Consider the following 17,484-nt stretch of genomic DNA (forward strand, 5'->3'; position numbering starts at 1 on the left):
AGAACTGTTCTTACCTACGCATCAAAACCACAACGATAGTTTGTCAAGTTGGTGTTGTTTTAACCTTCGCAAGGACCGGGCGTAGCCACACTCGGTTCAACTAAAGTGAGAGAGACACACACCCTTCGGTCACCTTTAAGCAACTAGTTCTCGTGGCGGTGAAACCAGTCTCGTGTAAGCGTACGCGTAATGTCGGTCCGGGCCGCTTCATCTCACAATACCGCTGAACCAAAGTATGACATGCTGGTAAGCAGTATGACTTATATCGCCCACAACTCACTTGTGTTCTACTCGTGCATATGACATCTACGCATAAAATCTGGCTCTGATACCACTATTGAGGAACGTAGTAATTTCAAAAAAAATTCCTACACACACGCAAGATCATGGTGATGCATAGCAGCGAGAGGGGAGAGTGTTGTCCACGAACCCTCGTAGACCGTAAGCGGAAGCGTTAGAACAACACGGTTGATGTAGTCGTACGTCTTCACGGCCCGACCGATCAAGCACCAAAATTACGGCACCTCCGAGTTCTAGCACACGTTCAGCTCGATGACGTCCCTCGAACTCCTATCCAGCCGAGTGTCGAGGGAGAGTTCCGTCAGCACGACGGCGTGGTGACGATCTTGATGTTCTACCGTCGCAGGGCTTCGCCTAAGCACTGCTACAATATTATCGAGGAGGACTATGGTGGAGGGGGCACCACACACGGCTAAGAGATCCAAGGATCAATTGTTGTTGTGTCTAGAGGTGCCCCCATGCCCCCGTATATAAAGGAGCAAGGGGGAGGGGGCGGCTGGCCAGGAGGAGGCGCGCCAAAGGGGGAGTCCTAATCCCACCGGGAGTAGGACTCCTCTTTCCCTTGTTGGAGTAGGAGAGAAGGAAAGAGGGGGGAGGAGGAGGGAGAGAGGAAGGAAAGGGGGGCGCCGCCCCCCTCTCCTTGTCCTATTCGGACTAGGGGGAGGGGCACGCGGCCCAGCCCTTGTGTCCTCTCCTCTTCTCCACTAAGGCCCATGTAGGCCCATTAAGCCCCCGGGAGGTTCCGTTAACCTCCCGGTACTCCGGTAAAATCCCGATTTCACCCGGAACACTTCCGATATCCAAATATAGGCTTCCAATATATCAATCTTCATGTCTCGACCATTTAAAGACTCCTCGTCATGTCCGTAATCACATTCGAGACTCCGAACAAACTTCAGTACATCAAAACTCATAAACTCATAATATAACTGTCATCAAAACCTTAAGCGTGTGGACCCTACGGGTTCGAGAACTATGTAGACATGACCGAGAACCGTTTCCGGTCAATAACCAATAGCGGAACCTGGATGCTCATATTGGCTCCTACATATTCTATGAAGATCTTTATCGGTCAAACCGCATAACAACATATGTTGTTCCCTTTGTCATCGGTATGTTACTTGCCCGAGATTTGATCGTCGGTATCTCAATACCTAGTTCAATCTCGTTACCGGCAAGTCTCTTTACTCGTTACGTAATGCATCATTCCGTAACTAACTCATTAGCTACATTGCTTGCAAGGCTTATAGTGATGTACATTACCGAGAGGGCCCAGAGATACCTCCCCGACAATCGGAGTGACAAATCCTAATCTTGAAATACGCCAACCCAACATGTACCTTCGGAGACACCTATAGAGCTCCTTTATAATCACCCAGTTACGTTGTGACGTTTGGTAGCACACAAAGTGTTCCTTCGGTAAACGGGAGTTGCATAATCTCATAGTCATAGGAACATGTACAAGTCATGAAGAAAGCAATAGCAATATACTAAACGATCAAGTGCTAAGCTAACGGAATGGGTCAAGTCAATCACATCATTCTCCTAATGATGTGATCCCGTTAATCAAATGACAACTCTTTGTCCATGGCTAGGAAACATAACCATCTTTGATTAATGAGCTAGTCAAGTAGAGGCTTACTAGTGACACTCAATTTGTCTATGTATTCACACATGTATCATGTTTCCGGTTAATACAATTCTAGCATGAATAATAAACATTTATCATGAAATAAGGAAATAAATAATAACTTTATTATTGCCTCTAGGGCATATTTCCTTCAACCTTTTCTTTGGTCCCACAGAAAAATCAAAGAGTACCAGAGAGCTGAGATATTTTCCATGGGAGCTGCAGGGATTAGAATTCATGACATTATGGATTCCTTCCTCAGCAAACATGTATGGCATGGCGGTGTTGGTTTTACCAGGCATGATATATACAACCTTTCTCCAGGGAGAAGTGGAAGCTGATTTCAAAAGGTGATGCTACCACAACCATAGGCATCATGGCCAGTAGGAAAGAGAGAGATCCTAGCTTCTTTTTCGAGTACCAGCTAGATAAGGAAGGACATATGAATAGGATGTTCTGGTGTGACTCCCAGTCTCGTCATGACTATGAGGACTTCAGCGGCATGCTTGTATTTGACAGCACATACAAGATGAACCGCTATGGTATGCCATTCATACCTTTTGTTGGTCTTAACAATCACTGGAAGACCACTGTTTTTGGTTATGCCATAGTTTTGGACGAGACCGAAGAGACATATGTGTGGCTGCTGCAGATTTTTTTGAGGTCGATGTGTCAAAAGCTGCCAAAGAGTGTAATCACGGACGATGATGCTCCGATGATCAAGGCAATTCGCGAAGTCTTGCCAGACGTGTGGCACCGCATATGTACGTGACACATAGAAAAAATAATGAAGATTCACCTCAGTCACAAGTCCTTGAAGGAGTTCCGAACTCTTCTGTACTATAGCACGTCGACGACCACATTTGAGGAGAGATGGCACGCGTTTCCAAAAGATGGCAGTCGGCAAAAACAGTAACATGGTTGAGACGGATGTATAAGAAGAGGAGACTGTGGGCCGCAGCTTATCTGACAGAGGTAGCATTATAAGATGATCCCTTAACTAAATTTCAAGGTATAAGTGTTCTCCCTGTGTATGCATTGTTGCGACAGTTCGTCGTGCTGAGACACCACATGATGATCGGGTGTGATAGGCTCTATGTTCACATACAAGAGGTGCAAGACAGTTCTGCACATGCGAAATACTCAGGTTAAACTTGATGAGCGTAGCATGTACAGACATGGCCTCGGAATACTGGAGACCGGAAGGTCGAACGTGAATCATATAGTAGATATGATCAACATAGAGATGTTCACCATTGATGACTACCCCATCTCACGTGATGATCGGACATGGCTTAGTTGATTTGGATCACGTTACACTTAGATGACTTAAGGGATGTCAATTTAAGTGGGAGTTCTTAAGTAATTGATTAATTGAACTTTAATTTATCATGAACTTAGTCCTGATAGTATTTGCAAATTATGTTGTAGATCAATAGCTCGCATTGTAGCTCCCCTAAGTTTTTTGATATGTTCCTATAGAAAACTAAGTTGAAAGATGATAGTAGCAATGATGCAGACTGGATCCGTGGTCTGAGGATTATCCTCATTGTTGTGCAGAAGAATTATGTCCTTAATGCATCGCTAGGTGACAGGCCTATTGCAGGAGCAGATGCGGATGTTATGAACGTTTGGCAAGCTCGATATGATGACTACTTGATAGTTTAGTGAACCATGCTTTATGGCTTAGAACCGGGACTTCAAAAACGTTTTGAATGCCACAGAGCATATGAGATGTTCCAAGAGCTGAAATTGGTATCTCAGACTCATGCACATGTCAAGAGGTATGAGACCTCTGACAAGTATTTTGCCTACAAGATGGAGGAGAATAGCTCAGCTAGTGAGCATGTGCTCAGAATGTCTGGGTACTACAATTGCGGGAATCAAGTGGTTGTTAATCTTCCAGATAAGATAGTGATTGACAGAGTTCTCTAGTTACTATCACCAAGCTACTAGAACTTCGTGATGAACTATAATATGCAAGGGATGATGAAAATGATTCCTGAGCTTTTGGCGATGCTGAAATCAGCAAAGGTATAAATCAAGAATGAGCATCAAGAGTTGATGGTTAACAAGACCACTAGTTTCAAGAAAAAGGGCAAGGGAAAGAAAGGGAACTTCAAGAAGAATGGCAAGCAAGTTGTCACTCCCGTGAAGAAGCCCAAAGCTGGACCTAAGCCTGAAACTGAGTGCTTCTACTGCAAAGGAAATGGTCACTGGAAGCGGAACTACCCCAAATATTTAGCAGATAAGAAGGATGGCAAAGTGAACAAAGGTATATTTGATATACATGTTATTGATGGGTATCTTACTAGTGCTCCTAGTAGCCCTGGGTATTTGATACCTGTTCGGTTGCTAAGATTAGTAACTCGGAACATGAGTTGCAGAATAAATGGAGACTAGTTGAGGGTGAAGTGACGATGTGTGTTGGAAGTGGTTCCAAGATTGATATGATCATCATCGCACACTCCCTATACTTTCGGGGTTAGTGTTGAACCTAAATAAATTTTATTTGGTGTTTGCGTTGAGCATGAATATGTTTAGATCATGTTTATTGCAATATTCATTTAAGTCAAAGAATAATTGTTGTTCTGTTTACATGAATAATACCTTATATGGTCATACACCCAATGTGAATGGTTTATTCAATCTCGGTCGTAGTGATACACATATTCATAATATTGATGCCAAAAGATACAAAGTTGATAGTGGTAGTGCAACATATTTGTGGCACTGCTGTTTAGGTCATATTGGTACAAAAGTGCATGAAGAAACTCCATGTAGATGGAGACTTTTGGAATCACTTGATTATGAATCATTTGATACTTGCGAACCATGCCTCATGGGCAAGATAACTAAGACTCCGTTCTCCGGAACAATGGAGCGAGCCAATGACTTATTGGAAATAATACATACCAATGTATCCGGTCCGATGAGTGTTGAGGCACGTGGCGGGTATCATTATTTTCTGACCTTCACAGATGATTAAAGTAGATATGGGTATATCTACTTGATGAAACACAAGTCTAAAACATTTGAAAAGTTCAAAGAATTTCAGAGTGAAGTGGAGAATCATCATAACAAGAAAATAAAGTTTCTATGATCTGATCGTAGAGGCGAATATTTGAGTTACGAGTTTGGCCTCCATTTAAACAATGTGGAATTGTTTCACAACTCACGCCACCTGGAACACCACAGCGTAATGGTGTGTCCGGACATCGTAACCGCACTTTATTAGATATGGTGCGATATATGATGTCTCTTATCGATTTACCACTATTGGTTTGGGGTTATGCATTAGGGACAGTCGCATTCATGTTAAATAGGGCACCGTCTAAATCCGTTGAGACGACATCGTATGAATTGTGGTTTGGCAAGAAACCTAAGCTGTCGTTTATTAAAAATTTGGGGTTGCGACACTTACGTCAAAAGGCTTCATCCTGATAAGCTCGAACCCAAATCGGAGAAGTGCGTCTTCATAGGATACCCTAAGGAAACAATTGGGTACACCTTCCATCACAGATTCGAAGGCAAGATCTTCGTTGATGAGGATGGGTCCTTTCTAGAGAAGGAGTTTCTCTCGAAAGAAGTGAATGGGAGGAAGTAGAACTTGATGAGGTAACTATACCTCCTCTCAAATTGGAAAGTATCACATCAGAGAAAATCGTTCTCGTGATGCCTACACCAACTAAAGAGGAAGCTAATGATGATGATCATGAAACTTCGGATCAAGTTACTACTGAATTACGTAGGTCGACCAGAGCATGATCCGCACCAGAGTTGTACGGTAATCCTGTCCTAAAAGTCATGTTACTAGACCAAGGCGAACCTACGAACTCTGAAGAAGCTAGGGTGAGCCCAGATTCTGACAGATGGCTTGAGGCCATGAAATCGGAGATAGGATCAGTGTATCAGAACAAAGTGTGGACTTTGGTGGACTAGCCCGATGGTCAGGCAAGCCATAGAGAATAAATGGATCTTCAAGAAGAAGACTAACACTGATGGTAATTTTACTGTCTACAAAGCTCGATTTGTCGCGAAAGGTTTTCGACAAGTTCAGGGGGTCGACTACGATGAGACCTTGTCACCCATAGTGATGCTTAAGTCCGTCCCAATCATGTTAGCAATTGCCGCATTTTATGATTATGAAAATCTGGCAAATGGACGTCAAAACTGCATTCCTCAATGGATTTCTTAAAGAAGAGTTGTATATGATACAACCAGAAGGTTTTGTCGATCCTAAAGGTGCTAACAAAGTGTGCAAGCTCTAGCAGTCCATCTATGGACTAGTGCAAGCATCTCGGAGTTGGAATATACGCTTTGATGAGGTGATCAAAGCATATGGTTTTATACAGACTTTCGGTGAAGCCTATATTTACAAGAAAGTGAGTGGGAGCTTTGTAACATTTCTGATATTATATGTAGATGACATATTGTTGATTGGAAATGATATAGAATTTCTGGATAGCATAAAAGGATACTTGAATAAGCATTTTTTCAATGAAAGACCTCGATGAAGCTTCTTATATATTGGGCATCAAAATCTATAGAGATAGATCAAGATGCTTAACAGGACTTTCACAAAGCACATACCTTGATAAAGTTTTGAAGAAGTTCAAAATGGACCAGTCAAAGAAAGGGTTCTTGCCTGTGTTACAAGGTGTAAAGTTGAGTAAGACTCAAAGCCCAACCATGGCACAAGATAGAGAGAGAATGAAAGTCATTCCCTATGCCTCAGCCATAGGTTCTATAAAGTATGACATGCTGTGTGCCAGACCATTTGTGTGCCTTGTTATGAGTTTGGCAAGGGGGTACAATAGTGATCCAGGAGTGGATCACTGGACAACGGTCAAAATTATCCTTAGGTGCCTAAAGAGGACTAAGGAAATGTTTCTCGGTTATGGAGGTGATAAAGGGTTCGTCATAAAGGGTTACGTTGATGCAAGCTTTAACACTGATCCAGATGACTCGGAGTCTCAATCTGGATACATATTGAAAGTGGGAGCAATTAGCTAGAGTAGCTCCATATAGAGCTTTGTAGACATAGAAATTTGCAAATATACATACGGATCTGAATGTGACAGACCCGTTGACTAAACCTCTCTCACAAGCAAAACATGATCACACCTTAGTACTCATTGGGTGTTAATCACATGGCGATGTGAACTGGATTATTGACTCTAGTAAACCTTCTGGGTGTTGGTCACATGGCAATCTGAAGTATGGGTGTTAATCACATGACGATGTGAACTATTGGTGTTAAATCACATGGTGGTGTGAACTAGATTATTGACTCTAGTGCAAGTGGGAGACTGGAGGAAATATGCCCTAGAGACAATAATAAATTTGTTATTTTATATTTCCTTATTTCATGATATATGTGTATTATTCATGCTAGAATTGTATTAACAGGAAACTTGATACATGTGTGGATACATAGACAGAATACCGTGTCCCTAGTAAGCCTCTACTAGACTAGCTCGTTGATCAAAGATGGTTAAGTTTCCTAACCATAGACACGTGTTGTCATTTGATAAACGTGATCACATCATTAGGAGAACGATGTGATGGACAAGACCCATTCATTAGCTTAGCAGTATGATCGTTCAGTTTTATTGCTATTGCTTTCTTCATGTCAAATACATATTCCTTCGACTATGAGATTATGCAACTCCCAGATACCGGAGGAATGACTTGTGTGCTATCAAACGTCACAACGTAACTGGGTGATTATAAATATGATCTACATGTATCTCCAAAGGTGTTTGTTGGGTTGGCATAGATTGCGATTAGGATTTGTCACTCCGAGTATCGAGAGGTATCTCGGGGCCCTCTCGGTAATACACATCATAAGAAGCCTTGCAAGCAAAGTGACTAATGAGTTAATTGCAGGATGATGTATCATAGAACGAGTAAAGAGACTTGACGGTAACGAGATTGAAATAGGTATGAAGATAACGACGATCAAATCTCAGGAAAGTAACATACCGATGACAAAGGGAATAACGCATGCTGTCATAACGGTTCGACCGATAAAGATCTTCGTAGAATATGTGGGAGCCAATATGAGCATCCCGGTTCCGCTATTGGTTAGTGACAGAAGAGGTGTCTCGGTCATGTCTACATAGTTGTCGAACCCGTAGGGTCCGCACGCTTAACATTTGATGACGATATTATATGAGTTATGTGATTTGGTGACCAAATGTTGTTCGGAGTCCCAGATGAGATCACGGAATGACGAGGAGTCTTGAAATGGTCGACAGATAAAGATTGATATATAGTACGATAGTATTCGGACACCGGAAGTGTTCCGAAGGATATCAGGTACGTATCGGGTCACCGAAAGGGGTTTCGGGCACCCCCGGCAAAAGATATGGGCCTATTGGGCCAAGAGGGGAACACACCAGCCACCAGGGGCTAGTGCGCGCCCCATATGGGCCGAACCATAGGAGAAAGGAAAGAGGGGAAGGGAGAAAGGAAAGGGTGGGATACGGCCTCCCCCTTCCTTCCCTTCTCCCTCCTCTTTCCTTCCCCCTCTGGCATTTATGGAAGGGGGAGGCTGAATTAGGGAAAACCCCAAGTAGGATTCGGCCTACTTGGGGTGCCCCATGGTTGCCTCCCCCCCCCCCCCCACCCACCTTTATTAATACATGGGGGACCCCTAGAACACACAACATCAATTGTTAGCCGTGTGCGGCGCCCCCCTTCACACTTTACACCCCGGTCATATTCTCGCGGTGCTTAGGCAAAGCCCTGCAAGTATCACTTCACCATCACCGCCACCATGCCATCGTGTTGACAGAACTCATCTACTACCTCGACACCTTGCTGGATCAAGAAGGCGAGGGACGTCACCGAGTTGAACATGTATGCTGAACTCGGAGGTGTCGTACGTTCGGTGCTTGATCGATCGGAGCAAGAAGAAGTTCGACTACATCAACCGCATTGTCAAACGCTTCCGCTTACGGTCTACAAGGGTACGTAGACACAATATCTCCCCCTCGTTGCTATGCATCTCCTAGATAGATCTTGCGTGAGCATAGGAATTTTTTTAAAATTGCATGCTACATTCCCCAGCATAAATCATGCCCATGATTAGGTAAACGGAACCAACATGAAACACCTGAGCTAGTCTTAGAGGTGAGACTAGGAATCTATTTGTAGTTTATTATTTCACACATGCATATTATTTTTCCTCTAAGCCTTGTGGTTATTGCGGACTCGAGAACCATTGCAGTTATAGCATAGAACATAAACATAAATAACTCACGTAGAAACAAATAATAGTGTTTTATTATTGTCTCTATGGATATTTCCTTCATTCTCCCACTTGCACTAGAGTCAATAATTTAGTCAATGCTGATGCACTTTACACCTATGGCACATTGATGTAAAACATGTTTCACTTGTGGTATAGACTTGTCGTACGGATCTCTGACAAGTACAGATTCATGTGTATGTTTGCATATCCACGAACTTGAACTTTTCACACCCGTTTGACGAAGTGGAAAAAAAGATAGTTGAAGACTCTGAGACTCCATCATAAGGGGCAAGCAACACATTGTTTCCACATAACGTCCAGGGGCCTCCTTCCATGAGTCGCTCCTAGTCCCCTAGTTAGGCAAGATCCCAGGCCACACGTATGTTCTTATAGAACCAAAACTAATTGTATAGTTTATCCATATGCACATGTACGATGGCCATCCATCGAACAACTTCTTCCGATAGCTTCTCCTCCTGCTCAAACACCACATCATCGACGTCCTACTCTTTCAGCCCAAGCTCCTCCATCATCACATGGGCATCGTCCATGGCTGACCATGATCCGAATGCTTTGTTACTCATCCTGTGCACCCAGCCCGACGAGCATATCACACCGAGCGAAAGAACCCTAGAACCACCTAAAATTCCCAAACGATAAGGCCAAGACCGGGTGGAGATAAAGATCTCCCCTTAATTGATATGAACCTTGATTGCTAGGGAGGATTGATGGGCAGGGGAAGAAATCTTGACGTCAAGTGAACGTCGCCGCGAGGAACCCAAAACCCTAATGAGAGGGGACAGATAGATAGATTCTCACAAACTTGGTGGGTGCCCCATACAAGGCATGAAAAAGCTACAATAAAATTTGACGGTACACGATGTGGTCCAAGTGCCCTACAAAGGCTTACACCATCCCGGATATAGCTTTGACGGTACGTAGCGCTTAACTTACGTAGTGCTTAACGTACGTTGCGTATGGGCCGTCCCATATAGACTCCTCAATTTTTCTCTATTCCCAGTCCGGTTTTGGAAAGCTTTTGGCCTGGGTTTTTTTAGCCCTTTTTTATGTGTTTTTTGGTAGTTGGTTGTTTGCCGCGCGATGCCTTCGCTCCTTTCATGGCTGGTCGTTGTTGCAGTCTGCTCAGTTTGGTTTTTCTTTCTATGATTTTTTTGCCGTTTTTTTTCTTAGTTATATTTTCAGTTTTTCTTCATTTTTTGATGGTTTTCTTCAGTTTGTCTTTTTTTTAGTTTTTTTATTTTCTTTTGTATCTTTCTTGCTTCTTTTGTTTCTTCACCTTTTGTTTTTGGTTTTTACCAGTTTCCTTTGTTTTTTGTTTTTTGAAAATGTCTAATTTTCTTTCTTTTTCAAACACATGTATACTTTTTCATACATGTTGTACATTTTTTGTATACATGTAAAATATTTTTATACTTATTTGACATTTTTCAAATATATTTTTAATATTTTTACAAACATGTTTTGAATACATTTTAAAATACAGGATAAACATTTTTTCAAATTCATGTTGAAATATTTTTCAAATGATATATTTTTTACTATGCAAACATTTTTGTACATTGTTCAAACATTTTCTGAAAATGTCACAAACTTATCTTTGAAACTTGTGAAGAGTTTTAAAATGTGATGTACATTTTTTATTGCACTTAACATTTTCGTTTGAATTACAGGATTTTTTTTACCTTGTATAAACACTTTCTAAGAGTGTCACATATTTTTAATTGACACAAACATTTTTCATACACACGATTAATATTTTTCATACATGTTTTTTAGGCAAACATTTTTCGTACATGATTAAATATATTTTGTACACATTGGCCCAAACGTAGCCCACCATCGTCTAGTCCCTGACATGTTGGGCCAGAAATGCGAAAACATGCTCGATGCACCATGGGGCTCCCATCCCTAGGAGTTCCCAAAAAAAATCCCTAGGAGTTTCACCTCAAAAAAAATCTCTGGGAGTTTAGAATCTGTAGGGATGTATTGTCTGGTCCTAGTCCAACACTTCAGATTAAATTCCCTAAAAAACACTTCAGATTAAATGATAACGTCACCCTATAGTGATTTCAGAATTGTGGTTTTCCTAGTGGGTGTTACTGGTGAGGGCTAAACTTATGATAAATGGATAGAGAGCCAACTTAGATTCCATAATTTTCTACATTTTCACAATCCTTTTATATTCATCTTTTTTTGCCCCATGAGAAGATCCCCCTATGGGCCGCGATCTGAAGATATATCTTTCTTCTTATCATTAAGAACATGTCTCATATCTTCAACTATTTTAATAGTTAGGTAGATAGGGATTTGTGGTACTAATCGATTGGTATGTATTCTTACAGTGTACTCCCTCCGTTCCTAAATATTTGTCTTTTATAGATTTGAAATGGACTATCAGATAGTATGTATATAGACATATTTTAGAGTGTAAATTCACTCATTTTGCTTCGTATGTACTCACTTGTTGAAATCTCTAGAAAGACAAATATTTAGGAACGGAGGGAGTACATACTTCATCGCTGACCTCGTGAAGAGGAGCCCTAGCCCGCGCAGTATGGATGATATTTGAAAATGCAGAAAAAAATGTTCTTTGCCCAGTGCCAGAAGTGCATAGAAATATAAAAAATGGTGAATGCGCTAGGAAGGGATCGAACCTTCGACTTTTTGTTTAGGAAACAAATGCTCTATCCACTGAGCTACAAGCGCTGTACATTACAGCAACCCCGCTGGCATCTTTTGGGCTGGGCCGGAAGACCACAAACGGACATTTGCAGTTTTGGCCTTTTCCGGTAGGCAGCCATCACAATTTGGCCTTTTCTCAGGTCTTTGAACTGGGCTGGCGCGGTGTTTTCTCTCCAAAAAAATAAAAAATGACACCGCATGAGCCTAGTTGAACTACAACCCGTCAAGCTAGAACAGAAATAACCAAGCCAAGGGATGGAACGAACATTTTTGCTATGATCAACAATGAAACAATCAATTACAGCAGAAAGGAGAAAAAGAATCAGCTCGACATTTTCTCTTTAACCATGACCAGGAGAAAAAAAAAGGAAAATAAAGAGAAACCAGAGCCACTCCACGTCATCGTCCAGACAGTGCACCAGGCAGGGTATACACCGACCTCCATACGCTCACCTCACATTCCAACCCCCAAAAAATGGTGCCTCGGCGACAGTCTGCTGCTTGCGAAGTCATTGGCAACAGGCGAATTCGCCCTCCGGCTTTTCAGCTGAAAGAATCTAATCACACGCTGGCAGCAGAGCTTCAACAGAGCCACCTCTGTTAACCCAAAGGATTGCAAAAAACAAGAATGAAGTATCCTCAATCCTCTGTGTCACGGGAACCAGATGGCTCGGGGAAGATCTCCTTAGATTGCCTCCTGCGGGACGAAGAATGATCACCATTGCTCCCTCCAGATGATTTGATTGTCTCTGACCGTTTAAACATGTTATCATCCCTTGAAGGACCGATCTCTGACGAGCTATGCCGCCAACTCCCGAAGAATGCAGCATTCCACGAACCCCTTGAAGATGTTGCTCTCAACCTTGCCGAGCTAGAGCCGTTATCTTCTCTTACCACTTTCAAGGGATTCTCAAGTGCTTTTAGGATATATTTCATTGGTGGCCGTTTCGAAGACCTAGGATTCAAGCAAGATTTTGCGACAATTGCCATTGCCCAGACTTCCTCCAAATGATCCTCATCAATAATGAGGGTTGGGTCAATGATTTTGCTCATGAGCTCTTTCTCATAAATGTTGATGTACCTCAGGGTGTTATCAAGCCAATCACTTGTTGTACCGTCACTTGATGCACTGATACCAAGTCTCCCTGTCACCAGCTCCAGCAATACTTTTCCAAAGCAGTAGACGTCGTATGAACATGATGCAGATGGAGAACCTGTTTACATTAGAGCTGCTGGTCAGTTTACTTGCAACCATGAAAAATATTTATGGGGATGTTAAAAAATGGGCCTAAACTAGAGGATATATTTCCAAGGCTGAAATGAAATGATTCAAATCAATGAAATTGTATGTGGATGCACTCACCAGAAGAACTTTGATCCGCCGTCCTGCATCCCAGAAAACAATACAACGTTAAACACCAGAGGGGATTTAATTTAATCTAACATAAAATGAAATTACTTAAAAAGAGCAGAAATTTGTTGACTGCTGAAAAATATTAGGATCCCACAAGCAACAGAAAAGAAACCAAGACAGAATTGTTTGCATCCACTAATTCGGGTAATTTTTGTTTCAAATAGCTTGATCTGACACATCCTCAGTGAGTGGCAAGAGTATAGCAAGCATTTCTACACAAGTGGCATCCAGGAATTGACTGCAATAATTAGTAAACTACATGCTCAAGTTGAACACATATAATTTGACCCATGTTAAGTCGCCAGTTACATGATCTAATATTTCCTTAGAGATATTAGCAAATAAATAGCTGTGATCAAATCAGGTGATAAATACAGTAGCACATGATATAGAGATTTTGAGTCTAGACAAGTGAAAAAAAAAGGCACGGGTTGCAATAATGAGAGCTTGAGTCATAAGTGACACGTGAAAGACTTGCACTGAATTTTAAAAAGCATAATTTACAGGCTTGAGCGATTTTGTAACGGACAAAGTAGTATGGTGCAATATGGGCAATTTACAGGTTTGTAACTGACGGGGTAGCATGGTACAAAATGGGCAATTACCCGCTTGAGCAAATAAGATACATAGCCAATCATGCAGTGATAGAAACAGAAACTTACGATGAAAATCGTAATAGCTTTGTGATGACGTTTTGGTGACTTTCCCCTTCTTGAGGGCAAACTTCACTCAAACTTCCAAGACGCACTTCAAATTTATCATCAAGGAGGATACTGCTGGCTTGCACATCCCTGTAGCAGAATATTCATGAACTTAGCTCAATAGCTAGTATTTTTCTCTCATGATCTAATTGCATGTGACAGGTTGATACTTAAAAATAATGTTCCTGGTGAAATGAATAAGAACATCATAAAATTGCCTATCCTTTTGTATGATGATATTGTGGTGGGATGATTTTCAACAGTTTAATACAAGAAACTTGTCAATAGCCAACTGACGGCAACATATGATCTCACAAATAAGAAAATCACTTAACTAAAAAGAAATAAATTGCTAACCAATTGATGTGGTGATGGGTCGTGTGAAGATTGATAGTTGGTCAGGAGATCACACAAATCATACTGGAACGGATAAGAATGGAATTTGTTTTTACGGAAGGAAAACTGCTAAAATTATGCTAAATAATGAGATGCCACTACACGACAGCGAAAATTATCTCCAATAAGGTTGATAAATAATGAAAGAAATAATAACATTGTCTGCATTGAATTTTTTTATTCGGGCAAGGTACAGGACGTACTATATATATAACCAAAACTGATTCAGCAATATCCAGTCCATTTAGTGTCTGGCCACTGGCCAGTGTATTCCTAGCTGTCACCAATTCTGTTGGGACATATGGTGGTGCCCATTGCATAACCACCCCAGTACCAACAGAAAGAAATATGAATTGTCATAACACCCACAATGAAATGCAGAAGGTGGGGAATGTTGGCCAGCACTCAATGCCAGTATAATCATCGCATTGAGAAAAGAGCCCAAGATCCTACCTAAGATAAAAGATCACAAACCTGTACATTGCCCATTTTGCACCGTACTACATCCGTTACAAATTAATTAAAGGTTTAGTGTTGTCCTAAATTTGACCAACTCTATAGAAAAAATATATTCAATGTTCTAGATATTAGCACATTTTCACATAGACTTGGTCAGATATAGACAAGTTTGACTTAGGACAAAGCTAGAACATCGATTAATTTGGAATGGGGGTACTTACAAAGAAACATCATTCTGAAATAAATTTGGCATCTACGAACAATACAGAAGTTTATACCTGTGAACCATGGGTGGAGTACACTCGTGATGAAGGTAGCACAGTGCCTCCGCCACGCCTGTTGCAATCTTCAACCTCTTTATCCAATCCAACGATTGCATTCCCTCCTCTTCCTCCCCTGTCTTTCTGTGCAGTGCACATGACAAGTCACCATTACGGACAAACCTATACACGAGCAGCTTCTCGTCCTCTTTATCAAAGCAATGACCCATTAAGTGCACCAGCCTTTCATGCAATCCCTTTGCAAATAAATCTAACTCCGTCATATATGCATCTTTCCTAGCGACACGGTTAGTGATCCTCTTCACGACCACGGTGGTCCCATCTTGGAGCACACCATGGTATAGATCACCTGAATGACCATGCTTGATAATCCTCTCCTCCGCAAACCCCGAGGTGGCACTGGCGAGCTGGTCATAAGCAAATGAATCGCCGACCTTTGACAAACTTGCGGGCGAGGCAGAAGGCTGTGTGGTACCAGTAGCTGCTGCAGCCCTTGCACTCCCATGCACTCCTGGCGGTGCACTTGGAGCGCCGCTTTCCCTCTGGTCACTCCTACCCCTCCTAGAACGCACAATGCAAAACACAACGGCGGCAACCACGGCTAGAAGCAGTACCCCGCCACCGATGGCCCCAATCAATATATACTTCAAATTCTTGTGCCTTCCCTTCTTATTTTCTGCAGGCGCAGGCGCAGGCTGTGGCGTTGGTGCGGCAACCGGCCCATCGTATGGCAGTCCACGCCCAGCGTAGAACTGTTGGCAATCCTCCGGTCTACGCTGCCCGGCAACGTCAAGGAAGCAGTTCATCTCAGAGGACACATTTCCACCGGCAACACTTGATAGATTGCCCTCAAAGTAATTCCCAGAGATATTGGCCATCACCCGGTTGAAGAGCTGACGGAAGGTGTCCGGCACGGTGCCATAGAATAGGTTCCCAGACAGATCCACCGTCTGCAAGGTGGCTGACGGCGCAATCCCTGCCCCCGGCAGTGCGCCAGTGAGGTTGGTTTGAGACACATCGAGAACGCGGAGCTCCGGGAGCGACCAAACCGCGTCAGGTAGCGCGCCGGATAAGGCATTGCCGGAGAGGTTGAGGGTCCCTAGCTTCGGGAGCCCCGCCAGCGCGGCGGCCGGTAGTTGCCCGGAGAGCAGGTTGCCGGCGAGGTTGAGGGTGGTGAGGTTGCTGAGGCCGGCGACGGCCGACGCGGCGATCTCCCCCGTGACGGCGCAGGCGGAGAGGTCGAGGACCCGGAAGGAGGGCGCAAGCCCCGCGCCGAGCCACGCCGGGATGGAGCCGGGGAGGCCGAAGCCGGCGGCGGTGAAGGACTCGAGCCGCGAGAGGTTGCGCAGGCCGTCGACGTCGAAGCGCGGGGCGAGGCGGCCCAGCCGCGTGCGCCTGAGCCCGACGAGGCTGACGGACACGACGCGGCCGCCCCGGCAGCCCACGCCGGCCCACGCGGAGCACGGGTCCGCCTTGCGCGGCCAGTCCCGCGCCCGCAGCCCGAGCGCGCCGCGCAGCGTGTAGAGCCCCGCGAGATCCGCCCGCGAGGCGAGGCCGCCCTGCCCTCGCACCGCCCCGGGCGCCGCGGCCGCCGCCAGCGCGGCGAGCAGCAGCGCCGCCCAGAGCGCGCGCGCGCGCGTGCGCGTCATCACCACCCGCTCCCGCCGCCGCCGCTGCCGCTCCCCATGCCTGTCCGCGACGCGACGACGCCTGCTAGGCTACAGTGTGCTCCGCCCCGGGCGTGCGCGTTGAAACTGTGGGCTGGAATTGGGGGAGGAGGCCGATGGAATTGGGAGGGAAATTAAAAGCAATAAAGGCGGGGGCAGAGCTGCGCGGGTACAGGAACCACTGCCTTCCGGGGCTCCGCCATCAATGCCCGGAATTACACACCCCCAACTGCCTCCCTCCCAGTTATTGCTCCTCCGCCTCCGCCTCCTCCACCTCACCTCCCCACGCCGCGGCGGCAACAGCAGCCCTCGCCGCCGATCCCAACCGAAAACCACACGCTCCCTTCTTCCCCCGCTGTACGGCCGCGGCGCAGACGGCGGCCGGGCGGACGATGACGGCGGCGACGGCGGCCGGAGACGGGGAAGAGGGAGGGAGGGGAGAGATGGGGCCCCGGGGCAGATGGGAGAGGAAGGCGCAGCTAATATCGTGGGGAGGGGTTTTGGTTGTTTAAGGAAGGCGTTTAATGCTTTTGAATTCCCCCTCCGGGCTCAATTGGAAACTCTTTGCTCCGCCGCGCTGTTGCCTTGCCACGTCTGGCTCCGCTGGGTTCGGGTTGGCCGGGCCGGGCCGGGCCGGGTCAGGTGGGTTTGGTGAGGCTCTGTTGCGTCGCG

General features: G+C 44.5%; 1 protein-coding gene and 1 non-coding gene across 2 annotated transcripts; both read right to left on the reverse strand.

Moving 5' to 3' along the window:
* Window positions 1-11,845: 11,845 nt before the first annotated feature.
* On the reverse strand, window positions 11,846-11,918 carry TRNAR-CCU. The gene has a single exon. It is a non-coding gene; the product is annotated as a tRNA-Arg (tRNA).
* Window positions 11,919-12,147: 229 nt separating this feature from the next.
* Window positions 12,148-17,327, reverse strand: LOC119294890 (probable LRR receptor-like serine/threonine-protein kinase At2g16250). Its single transcript, XM_037573167.1, has 4 exons — window positions 15,143-17,327; window positions 13,971-14,099; window positions 13,258-13,280; window positions 12,148-13,108 (listed from the first exon to the last, which is right to left on the reverse strand). The coding sequence occupies exons 1-4, from the start codon at window positions 16,792-16,794 to the stop codon at window positions 12,534-12,536; spliced, it is 2,379 nt and encodes a 792-aa protein (XP_037429064.1). The 5' UTR covers window positions 16,795-17,327; the 3' UTR covers window positions 12,148-12,533.
* Window positions 17,328-17,484: the final 157 nt, after the last annotated feature.

Source organism: Triticum dicoccoides, chromosome 4B (genome assembly GCF_002162155.2).
Source record: "Triticum dicoccoides isolate Atlit2015 ecotype Zavitan chromosome 4B, WEW_v2.0, whole genome shotgun sequence".
Lineage (NCBI taxonomy): Eukaryota > Viridiplantae > Streptophyta > Magnoliopsida > Poales > Poaceae > Triticum > Triticum dicoccoides.

Excerpts from the sequence above, each read along its gene's own strand:
- LOC119294890 (XM_037573167.1), bottom strand. The coding sequence starts at position 16,794 with ATGACGCGCACGCGCGCGCGCGCGCTCTGGGCGGCGCTGCTGCTCGCC. Across the intron at positions 14,100-15,142 it reads ACTCCACCCATGGTTCACAG|GGATGTGCAAGCCAGCAGTA; the intron begins GTATAAACTTCT and ends ATTCTGCTACAG. Across the intron at positions 13,281-13,970 it reads AAGCTATTACGATTTTCATC|GACGGCGGATCAAAGTTCTT; the intron begins GTAAGTTTCTGT and ends TCTGGGATGCAG.